The sequence below is a fragment of the Equus quagga genome, chromosome 13 (assembly GCF_021613505.1).
Source record: "Equus quagga isolate Etosha38 chromosome 13, UCLA_HA_Equagga_1.0, whole genome shotgun sequence".
Classification (NCBI taxonomy): Eukaryota; Metazoa; Chordata; class Mammalia; order Perissodactyla; family Equidae; genus Equus; species Equus quagga.
Window position 1 is genome coordinate 9,423,852 of NC_060279.1, and position 12,066 is coordinate 9,435,917.

General features: G+C 40.9%; 1 protein-coding gene across 2 annotated transcripts in view; it reads right to left on the bottom strand.

Moving 5' to 3' along the window:
* The window catches only part of ANKRD45 (ankyrin repeat domain 45), a 31,512-nt gene extending 29,412 nt beyond the window's left edge, over positions 1-2,100 (bottom strand). For both annotated transcript variants that reach the window (XR_006891641.1, XM_046683141.1), the window contains exon 1: positions 1,746-2,100. Coding sequence is in view for 1 of the 2 variants with exons in the window: in XM_046683141.1 (XP_046539097.1) it covers positions 1,746-2,091 (346 nt within the window). In the remaining variant the exon portion in view is untranslated. The remainder of the gene's footprint in view (positions 1-1,745) is intronic.
* Between the last annotated feature and the right edge of the window lie 9,966 nt (positions 2,101-12,066).

Sequence of the window (12,066 nt, forward strand, 5' to 3'; positions counted from 1 at the left end):
CATAAAATAAGTTAAGCAGCTTTCCAGCTCTCTTTGCATTCTCTGGAACATTTGTATAAGCTACAGTTTCCCCCTCCCTAAAAGTCTAGTAGGCCTTATCTTTAAAACATTTGAGTCTGGAATTAGGTGGGAGTGGGGGAAGGAGGCAAATTTTGATTACTTATTCCTTTTTTTTAATAACCATTAATTTAGTCAAGATTTCTAATTTTTCATGAATCAGTTTTGGTAATTTATATCTCATTGGAAAATTGTCCATTTCACCCAAGTTTTCTTTTTGGTTTTTTTTTTTTAAACAAACCATCAATTCTGAACTCCATCAGTTTTTGGGGGGTTTTTTAGATTTTATTTTTCCTTTTTCTCCCCAAATCCCTCTGGTATATAGTTGTGTATATTTTAGTTGTGGGTCCTTCCAGTGGTGGCATGTGGGACGCCACCTCAGCATGGCCTGATGAGTGGTGCCATGTCCGCACCCAGGATCTGAACCAGCGAAACCCTGGGCCACCAAAGCAGAGCAGACGAACTTAACCACTCGGCCACGGGGCCGGCCCCTCACCCAAGTTTTCAAATGTATTGTCATGAAGTTGTTTATAACGCTTTCTAATAATTTTTTTAAATCTTAGTTTTTCCTGTGTGAATGCTCCATTTTAAAAATTCTAAACATTATTTATGCTCTCGCTGATATTATATCAAATATTATCAAAGATTTTTTAACTCTGTCTTCTTCACTGGACCAGATTTTGGTTTTGTTGATCCTCTCTATTGTTTCCTTATTTTCAATGTCATTATTATACTCTATCATTTCTTTTCTTCTACTTTCTTTGGATTACTCAGTTGTTCTTTTTTTAACCCCTTGAGTTAAATGCTTTGCTTACTGATTTTCAGCATTTCTTATATTCCAATACATGCATTAAACTAGAATTTTAATTTTAGTTGTATTCCACAAGTTCTAACATAGTGATCCTGTTGCCACTTAAATATTTCATAATTCCCATTATATTGTCTGTGACCAACAGATGATTTAAAGTGTTTTGTTCCCAACATTAGAGGGGATTTTCAGTCATCTTTTTGTTACCATTTTCTGATTTTATTTTATTGTGGTCAGAGACCAAAGACTGCATGCCACAGAGTCTTTGATATTTGTTGAGACTTCCTTTATGGCCTAACATATGATCAATTTGTAAAACGCTCCAGGTGAGTGTGAAGAAAATGAATATTCCTTACTTGCTGAAGATCTTTGCTTTCACTTTCTACAATGACCATGTATCATATTTGCAACTTGAAAAAAAAACAAATGACTGAATTAAAAGAACTAATTAGATAATGACTGCAAAAACTAATTATCCTTCAAAGGAAAGAGATAACAATGATATTATCAAGCATCTACCGTACACCAATTTACTACGTGCCAAGTACTGTGATATTTATATTTATTATCTTACTTAATCCTCATAACACCCTGTAAGGAAAATACAATTATTATCCTCATTTCTGAAGAAACAGAGACACAAAAAGATTAGGTAACTTGCCCAAGTCACACAGCTAATAAATAGAGAAGTCTGTGTTCTTAACTACTGTGCTATACCATATCAACATGTATACAGACACATAACTCATATATATGTGTACATATATAATATATGCAAAATATAAAGCAGGCACATAAAATTCATCCAACTTTAAAGATAGTACATAGCATCTTTAGGTAGGCATATGTAATACTGATGAGAGAAAAAAAGACAAAATACCTCTGGCCGTTTTTTCATTCAGATTCACACCATATTTTGCCAAAGCTCTAATCACATCACTTTGCCCAGCCATGCAAGCTGCATACAACAAATTTCTGCCAACGATATCTTCTTCCAAGAGTAGCTGCATGGCCTGTTCATGATGAGGGTTCTCAGGATCCTCAAAAATCATCTGCAAACCTTCTACATCCCCTGTGAGAGCAGGCTGTAATAGGGGATTAATGGTGCCTGTTTCCTCTGGTTCTCTGGCTGCTTCTTCATCTTCACCTTCTTCCTCTTCTTCATGCTGTGAGAAAAATGCTGATTTTTCTGAACTCTCTGAATCTTGGGGTCCTTCTGACTCCATTAACTCCAAAAATACCTGAGATAAAAAAAAGTAATAGAAATCTACTCAAACAAATCAGTACTTGTTTATTTATTTATTTAATCTGTCACCTGACAACACAGATGGAATGAAAATACTTAACTGGCTGAAAATAATTATAAAATGAGATACTTCATCCATTCAATCAATAAAGTTTATTGTGCACCTACTATAAGTCAATATACTACCTGAATATATACTAAAATACTGAATGTGTGATATAAACAGTAAATTCAATAGGAACAGGAGAAGAAAGAGATCAGTGTGGGCTAAATTCATTAGGAAAGGATTGAAAGAGAATGTTAAAGAGATTCACCTGCCTAAACATGGGTCCATGTTGGGGAGAAGTGAGAAATACAGTTGGATCATCGGAGCAAGATTATTGAGACCTTTAAAATCAGGCACTAACATTTAAACAGAATTCATTCACCCAGTAATGCCTACTGAAAGCTTACTAATATACTAAGCACTGTGCAGACACTATGTAAATTACAAAGAAGAATCCAATTTATTTCCTGCCCTTGACAACTTACTTTTTCAAAGGAGAAAACATGACATGCACAAAATAAGTGTAATAAAAGGTGACAGGTGGTAAATATCATAAGAGATGAAGTGCTACGGGAGTTTAGAAGGGAGGAGATTAATTCCAGGTAGAATTAATCCAAGGAAGTCTTAATAGTGCTCACTCTGGCAGAATACATATTAAATTAGGAATGATTCAGAGAAGTGTAGCACGGTCCTCTGATATGTATAACAGTGTTTGTAGCATCACTGTTCATAATAGCAAAAATCCTGGGGGAGAAGGGGACCAATGCCCATGAATAGGAGCATAAACTGTGGCATATTCACACAAAATAGGACATAGTAGTTAAAACGAATAAACTACAGTGATATACCATGGGGTAGGCAGCTTCTCAGTGGCTCTCAATGCCCCTCACCCCACCTCCTGGTATTCACACCCTCGTGTAATTCTCTCTCCTTGAATGCAGGCTAGACATAGCGACTTTCTTCTAATGAAGAGAAGACAGCAACAGCGATGGGATGTCACTTCCATAATTCAGTTGCAACAGATGACCTTCATCTTGCTGGTATTCTCTCCCTGGCTCATCTCATGTGCTATGATGGAGAGTGCCACTTTGCAAGGAACAGAGGGCCACCTCTGGTCAATAGCCAGTAGGGAACCAAGGCCCTCAGTCGAATAGCCCAGGAGGAACTTAACTGTGCCAACAACCACTGAGTGAGCTCGGAAGTGGATCTTCCACAGTTGAACCTTGAGATAAGTACGGCCCCAGACAACACCTTGACTGTAGCCTCATTAGAGACCCTGAAGGAAAAGATCTCGCTAAGCTGGGCCCTGATTCCTGACCCAGAACAAGGGTGAGATACTAAATGTATGCTGTTTTAAGCTGCCAAGTGCGGGGGTAATTTGTTACACAGCAATAAATAACTAAGGCACACAATAATATGAATGAACGTTAGCAATATAATATTAACTGAAAAAAAGTAAGTCAAAAAGATTACATATTTCAAGATATACTTTTGTAAAGTTCAAAGCAATGAAAATAGACTTTTTAGGAATACAAGTAGATGGAATAACACTATTTTTAAAAAAAACTAGAAAAGCAAGATTGAACACAAGATTCAAAATAGAGTTTACAAGGTGGGAAGGAAAGATTCAGGAAATGGGATAAAAGGAATCAACATTTAGTAAAGAAAATGGCATTTAAGTGGGCCATAAAGAATGGGCAAGATTTGGTCATTCAGAAGTCAGAAGGAAGGGAAATCTAGTTAGAAAGAATAACATCTCTGTCTACTATAGCCCTACACTAATCTCTACCTTCACTAAATGTGTATAATACTCACAAGCTGTTGAAGTTAGGAATTCGTTCATTGCAAACAGAAAAATAAAAAGATTGACTTTTAAAAGTAGGAGATGGTTTTCTCATGTAACAATTTAAAGGTGGAGAGGCTTCAGCAGCTCAAAAATATAGATCCAAGATCTTTCTATCTTTCTATTCCATCATAGTAAGACTTTCATTATCATGACTGTTGCCTCATGGTGATAAGATGGCTGTCCTAATTCCTGTCATCACCTCTGCATTCATGGCAGGAAAAACAGGGAATCCCCCCAGAGGATATTAGTGGCATCCATCCCTTTTAGGACTGAGGAAAGCAAAACAAAATCTTTCCTAACAAGCCCCAACTTCCAGTTATATCTCAAAGCCCAGATTGTGCCCCTATATTTGAGAGATGGAAAAAAAAAGCAAGTTTCTGGATTTTCCTGCCTCTATAATGGAAGTGAACAAGGTAAACAGGGGTGAGAATGGGAGCTGAGTTAGCCAATCAACCATGACTCCCCCATACAATTTGGTCCAAATCTTATCTGTGAGATTGTTTCATTCAATTCCTTCATCTTACAGAATAAATATAGAGGAAACTTGTAATCCTTTTGAGTGCCTGGCACCCAACTCCCCACCCTCCCAACACACACAGACACACTTCCTTAAAGAATCCCAGTCTCCATTTTAAAGCTTTTTGTTTGTTTGTTTTTAGTGAGGGAGATTGGCCCTGAGCTAACATCTGTTGCCAATCTTCCCCTTTTTACCTGAGGAAGATTGTCGCTAAACTAACATTTGTGACAATCTTCCTCTATTTTGTATGTGGGATGCTGCCACAGCATGGGTTGATGAGCAGTGTGTAGGTCTGTGCCAGGCATGCCGACCTGTGAACCCTGGGCCACCAAAGCAGAACATGCAAACTTAACCACTAGGCCACCAGGCCGGCCCCTAACGAATTCTTTTAATGGAAGATAAAGCTCATTTCCTACTACAAAGGCCAAAGAGGCAAGATCCTCCTCCTCTCCATCTCAGCTCGAGCTTGGGGTCAGGCAGGTAAATTAGGCTCATCCAATCAGCTGCTCAATCCCAGGATCTTCACTCTTCTGTTGCTGTTGTTAATCGTTGCATTATTTTCTTTACTGACATATGACATTGTATTATTTTAAGGTGTACAACAAATGATTTGATATTAAGTATATACTGCAAAATGCTTACCACAAGTTTAGTTAACATCCATCACCTCATGTAGTTACAAAAGAATTTTTTTCTTGTGACGAGAATTTTTAAGAGCTAATCTCTTAGCAACTTTTAAATACAATACAGTACTGTATTTAATTCAGTACAGAGTTGTTACCTATAGTCGCCATGCTGTACAGTACATCCCCAGAAGGTATTTATCTTAAAACTGGAAGTTTGTACCTTCTGCCCACCCTCACCCATTTCGCCTGTCCTCCTCCCCCTGCCTCTGGCAACAACCGATCTGTTCTCTGTATCTATGAGTTTGGTTTTCTTAGCTTCCACATATAAGTGGCCAGGATCTTGATGCTTGAACAAGGGACACAAGGACATGAGGCTACTTGAAGGTCACTCATCAGAAGTGACACCTGCAGTGTACTCATCAGACTTCCTGCTATGAGAACACGCGGTGGTGTCTGTGGTCTGACCCCCCAGAGCTCCCTCGGTTCCTGCTCATTTCCGGCCTCCTGATGATCCGGTGGGCCTCCATACAGCACTCGGACACAGTTGACTTCCCCAAAATCTAACCTCTCCATCTTTAGGCATACAATACCATCCTCTTCTCTTTTAACCACACTATTTTTTAACCAACATTTGTATTGAAATAAAACTACTTCCCAGACTCTCTTGCAACATAGTGTGGCCATATGTCCCAGTAGTAGACAATAAAATGTAAGAAGATATGTCGTATAGGAAGTGTAATTCCTTCTCACTGGATTGCAAACATGATGCATGGAGATTGCACAGCTAATTTAGACCATGAGGTGGATGTCCTGTCCAAATACATATATATTATTTTATATATTATATATTGTAGTATATATTTCTATTATAGTATATAGAATATATTAGTTTATGACAACTTGTTTTAATTCTATATGTAAATATACATAACTTCTATTAATAGGGTGACCAAATAATTTATTTTTGAGAAGCAATGGACACTTTTGTCCTGGATACATTGCATATATGGATATATTTGCATATATGTAATTAGGCAAAATACCATTTATCCTTACTAGATATAATATACTGATGTTTTTATTCCCATTCTATTTTTTAAGGCTGAGTGTCACTGACTAAAGTGATTTCATGACCCACTAATGGGTTGCAACCACAGTATGAAAGAACGCTACTTTTGAATAACCACTATGGAGACTATACCAGGAAATCAACAAGAGAGAATCTAACAGAAGTTAGCACGAGTTTATGATTAATAGCCTGGGTGACATATGTCCCAGTGTACCCAGGGCAGTTCCAGTTACATCTGTTCCCCTGGCGTAATTTTTAATAGCATCCTCTTCACTCTCAAGTGTCCATTAGTACTAAACAATAAATTTTCTTGTCACCCTAGGAATATTGTTGTGATATTGTGGAACATCTCTGCTAAAGACATGCATATTCACCCCCTTGGAGAATAGAGGCAGGAGGTGTTTGGAATGCTTTTCCTCACTGGCCTAGCAGGGGCCCAGACATGAGACTCTGAAGATATCGAGAAAATCCTATCTGTATTTCATACATATTCTTGCTACTAGGCCTAGAATAGCTTTTTTTCTCCTCCATTCCTACTAGCCAAATCCTCTTTAGGCCAAGCTATAAACCTACCTTATTCCTTAAACTTTCCTTGACTCCACTCTAGAGTGCACCTGAGCCCCTCCCTCCTCTGAACTTCAAAGGCCTTTATATATAGTCTGTACCATACAACTTACCAAACATGGCATTATTTTCCATTTGTTTCAAGTATGTAAGACATCTAGTCAACTAGACTGTAAACTGGATGGAGGTAAGGATCAAACCTTATGTTTCTCTCATGTCACTTTCAAACTTAACACAATTCTTGACAAGTTGTATAGGTTTGATAACTTTTAACGTCAGGCTTACAATTCCCACTGCTTTTCTTCACAGCTGAGACCAATGGGTCTTGGAGTCAGAAAGACTTGAGTTCACAATCCAATGCTGCAATTTATTAGCTGCATAATACTGGGCAATTTGCCTAATCTCTCATAGGACTAACACTAGAACCTAGATTATACGATTGTTCTCAGAATTAAAATAAATTAGATAATGCATGTGCCAAGCACATGGTGAGCATTCAGTAAGCAGAACCTATCATCATCATATCATCCATCTCCCAGCAAAAGTATCCACGAAGCAAAAGATGGTAATGCTCCTTCTTCTTTTGTTTGATATACAGTTTTCCTATGCAGGGTCTAAGTAAATGGTTTTCGACTCTACTACCACCAAACACTTGATTATAGACAAATTCTTCTGCATCTAGATAAACTAGATCAAATCTGGAGACATGATTCAGGCCACACCCTAGAATGGAGCTTAATTTCCATACCAGCCCAGAACTAGCATGATTAGGGCAGCAGTTCTCAAATTCTCTGATAAATAAAACAAAAAAATAAATTTTTAAATTCTTAAAAATTGAGAATCCCCCAAATTTTTATTTATGTGGGTTATATCCATCAATATTTACCACACTGGAAATTAAAACTGAGGAATCTCTAAAATATTTATTAATTCATCTTAAAACAATTTCATGTTAATATAAAAAAATAGGTTATGAAAAATAATTATATTTTACAAAGAAAAAATTGATAAGAAGGGTGAAATTATATTACATTTTTACAAATCTCTTTAATGTCTGGCTTCATAGAAGACAGATGGATTCCCACATTTGCTTCTGCATTCACTGCGATGACGTGTGAGGTTGTGATATTGCAGGTCGCGTAGCCTCTGGAAAATCACCGTAACATGTGAGAGAAGGAAAGTGCAAGGGCAAATAACATCTAAGAATTAACAGGAAGATAGTTTGGCTGGCAGACTCCCTGAAAGTGTCTAGGAACCCCCAGGGATTCCTCAGACCACACTGTGAGAACCTCTGGATAGGACTAACCCTCCAGCCACTCCAGCCTACGGTCAAACCCTCAAGACTGGTCAGCCCAAATCTAGAGTGAACTGGGAGCAGTCTTTCCAAAACAAAGGGACAAAATGAAGTCTTCCAGGGCATTTATCCTTAGGCCTGCCTTTTAAAAGACATCATCCAATTAGGAGAATAACAGTGAACTCTCCTGTCACATGTTTGGTGGTCTATTGCTGATTGTGTCCTCCACCATATTCTGTCTTTTGAAGACAGAGCAAGGAATTCTATTTTTTATGGTCTTTTTCTTCTTATAACATAGAAGCTTTAGAATATTTGAAAGTACATTTACTATGAATACAAGTACTAATAGGATGATCATAATAATATAGGTTTTCCTTTCTTCTTTTTATCAATATTCTATATATTTAAAAAATTTAACTCAACTTTCTAATATTTTTGTTTTAGAAAATATTTTCCGTGAGAAATATGTAATTTATGTTTAACATATAATAGGTTTAATTTTGTTATTGTTAAAAGAATTAAGAAACATTTTTTAAATTCTCAGTTTTACTTTGTAATTCTTATTATATTTATAACAGTTACCGTATGGATAGATATAAACCACATAAAGGAAAGCTCTTTGAGATCAATAATTTTTAAGAGTGGAATGGGGTCCTGAGACCAAAAAGTTTGAGGACCACTTCTTTCGGACACACATGAGACCTAGAAGTAGCAGAGAGTCTGGCTGAGGGGGGCTTGTCCCCCACACCTGGTTGCTACAGCAGGGTGGGAGGGAGGGAGAGCTGGGAGCAAAGGAGCCCAGCCTGGAAAACCTGGGCGCAAGGGAAGTCTCAGCAAGAGCTCAGCACACCTGAGTGGGCCAGGGAGCGCTACTGAGATCTGACCAAACCAGGAGAGACCTGTTCACGAGAGACAGGAGCTCAGACATGCCAAAGGGACCCCAGATACTTCCCCGTGGATCTCATGAGCCATCCACATGTATCCACATACCGGGACACCATCTCAAGGAAAGAATCAGGGGAGAAGCTATCTGAGAACCTAAATGTTTTTTGTATAAGAGAAAGTAAACATTAGCCAAAGAAGCCAATTACAGATTGAGCTAAACTTTAAAACCAATTGAATATTTCAATTATTTTTTCCTAATAATCGAACGAGCGCTCATGAAACTAGATCAGTGACAGACAAAAATAAATTACATTTTCTTTGCCCATAAAAGTTATAACATGAATCAAAGTTACAACCCCACTACGCAAAACCAAAAGTTCACATACAATACGGGCATGGAGAGAGCAGAGGGAAGGAAGAATGGCATAGTGCACTGTGAGGCAGAAGGCCCAGGCTTAGAGTCCTGATCCTGGGATTAATTATGTGACTTTTCTGAACTCACTCTCCTCATTTGTGAAATGAGACTAGCACCTGCTCTGCCCTGCTGAATTCGTGTGAGAAAACAAGTCTATAAACTTTTCCTTTTAACTATGAAGTGTGAACTCTTTTGAGGCTGCTAAGGCACTAATAATAGAAAATCACACCGGTCGTGGTCACAAGTAAATCTGCAATGACAGAGTGAGATATGGGCTATAGTGGAGGTAAGCAAAGGGTGCTTTGTGAGTAAAGAGGATGGACATCTGAATTAGACTCGGAGTGGGGAGATCCCGGGAAGGCTTCCCAGAAGAGGTGACACTTGAAGTATTGAAGAGTAGGCGTCTTAAAAGGAGAAAAGGGCAACCCAGGTAATGAGAGGAGCAGAAACAAAGGGGAAGGAGGCAGCGTGAAGTTGTGGTAGATGAACAGATCTTAACGGCCTTTTAAGCCAGTTGAATTTTTTCTTCAAAAAACGTAGTCCCTTGAGGACGTAAAGTCCCAATTCAAGGAGAGGTCCCCAACGGCAGCCCTGGTTCCCCAGGCTTAAACAAAGGGAAGGCCTGCGGAAGAGGATACACACAGAAGCAGCCCTGCCGCGCGACCCAGGAGGTCCGGCGGAGAGGGCACTGGCCAGTTCTGGGCACCAGAGTTCACCTCTCGGCCTGAAGCCCAGAAGGACCTTTGGGGACCCCCGAGGCTATCCTCCCGACGCCCGCCACGCAAAGCTCAGGGCAGCGGCAAAGCCTGAGGACGCCGCGGTGGAAGCCCACTCCCCTCAGCCCCTGCCGAGTAGCCCGGCGAAAAGATGCTTATCCTCCCACCCCCATCCCTACCCCTACCCCCAGCTCCCATCCCGCCCTCGATGCGGGCAACCGTGGACTCACCGCTCCCAGGCCCCCGGCTTCCGCGGTTACCATGGCGACGGCGCACCCGGCGCGCGGCAGCGCCGCCCAAAGCGCCGCGGACGCGGCTGCGCGCCAAGATCAAGGTTGCAAAGTGCAGCAAGGGAGAGCGGAAAGGCGGGCAGGGATTGATGGAAATGATTAAAATCGCTGTGTTCGAATGGTGGCGTGCGGATTTTTTCTTTATTTTGTAAGTTTTGGGCAATATGGTCCGTATTTATTTTACACTTTCAAAACTAAAATTTAAAAATAAGGTGTGTACATTGGTTGCCGGCCCATCTTACTCTTATCTTTGGCCTTTAAACAAAATGCATTTCAAACAGACAGCTTCCTTAATTTTCTAGTCTACTGAAGATCTTTCTCCTACAGTTTAGGGTCATTGTCACCAACAAGTAGCGTTTCCTATTGAGTCCCTCTAGTGAATTTCTCATTTCGAGTATTGTATTCTTCATTTCTGATTGGTTTTTTTTTATATCTTCCAGTTCTTTGCTGATGTGCTCACTGTCTTCATCCATTCTTCTCCGCATATCTGTGAGCATCTCATTATGTTTTGTTTGAATTCTTTGTCCGGTAGGTCGCTAGTTTCTGTTTCACTTAGTTCTTTTTCTGGGGTTTTGTACTGTTCCCTTGCTTGGAAAGTATTCCTCTGCCTCCTCATTATGCCTCTTTCTCTGTGCTATTTTCTTTGTACTAGGTGAATCGACTTAAGTCTCCTGATCTTGGAGAAGTGGCCTTATGTATGAGATGCCTTGTGAGGCCCAGCAGTGTGCTTCCCTCTTGTCACCAGTCCATAAGAACCAGGAGTGACCACTTTGTGGGCTACTTGTGTCCTTCTGCTGTGGCAGGGTTGCTCCCACTGCAGGTACCCAGGGAGTCTGTCTTTCCATCCCTGACCAGCTGCTTGTAAATCCGGTCTGGGGGGGGGCCTCAGCACTGTTGGCTACAAAGTCTATCAGCACACTCTTATTGCAATTGTCCTCTTAATTGGGTTGGTACCCAGTGTAGCTGGTTGCTAGGCTCAGGGGCTACAGTTGTGATAGGCCTGAGGCCAACAAGGCTGCTGTCAGTTCTCTTAGGAGTGCAGCTGAGTGGGGCTAGCCCTTGGCATGGGGGCACTCAATTGTTCCAGGCTTTGGAAGGTGGGGCTGATCCTTTTTATGGCTATTTGTGAAGCACAAGTCTTCTGCCGCTGATAAACCTCACCCCACATCGGACTACATACACTGTCAGCACAGTCCTGGTCCGTGCACACTTCTCAACCTCCTGGAGCGTACCCCAATGCCACACTGCAGAGGCCCCCACTTCTCCCTCAGTGCCCCCCACAGTTCACCTGGTCCTCACACAGGCCCTGCCCCACAGAGGCAGACACCCTTGCCTGCCTGTAGAGGATCAAGGCACTCAGTCAATGTAGGCTGAAAAGTAGCCTGAGGGCTTGCTGTTAGGTGGGGCCAGTCCCTAGGGTGGGTTGCCTGCCCTGGCTGAACTGGATTAAATCTGTGCTCTAGTGGGTGTGGCAGACCCCTGGGCTAACAGCCCAAGGAATGCACTTCAATGGCCCCCACCGGTGTCATATCAGCACGCCTGGACCAGCTCAGAACTGTGGCCCCCACCAATGTCTCAGGCTCCAGAGAGGACCGTCCTCTCACCAACATGCCCCCAGAGCCCACCGGGTGAGTCTCGTTTCACCAAAGGACGGTCAGCCTTCTCTCTGGTGATTTTAGGTTGCTGC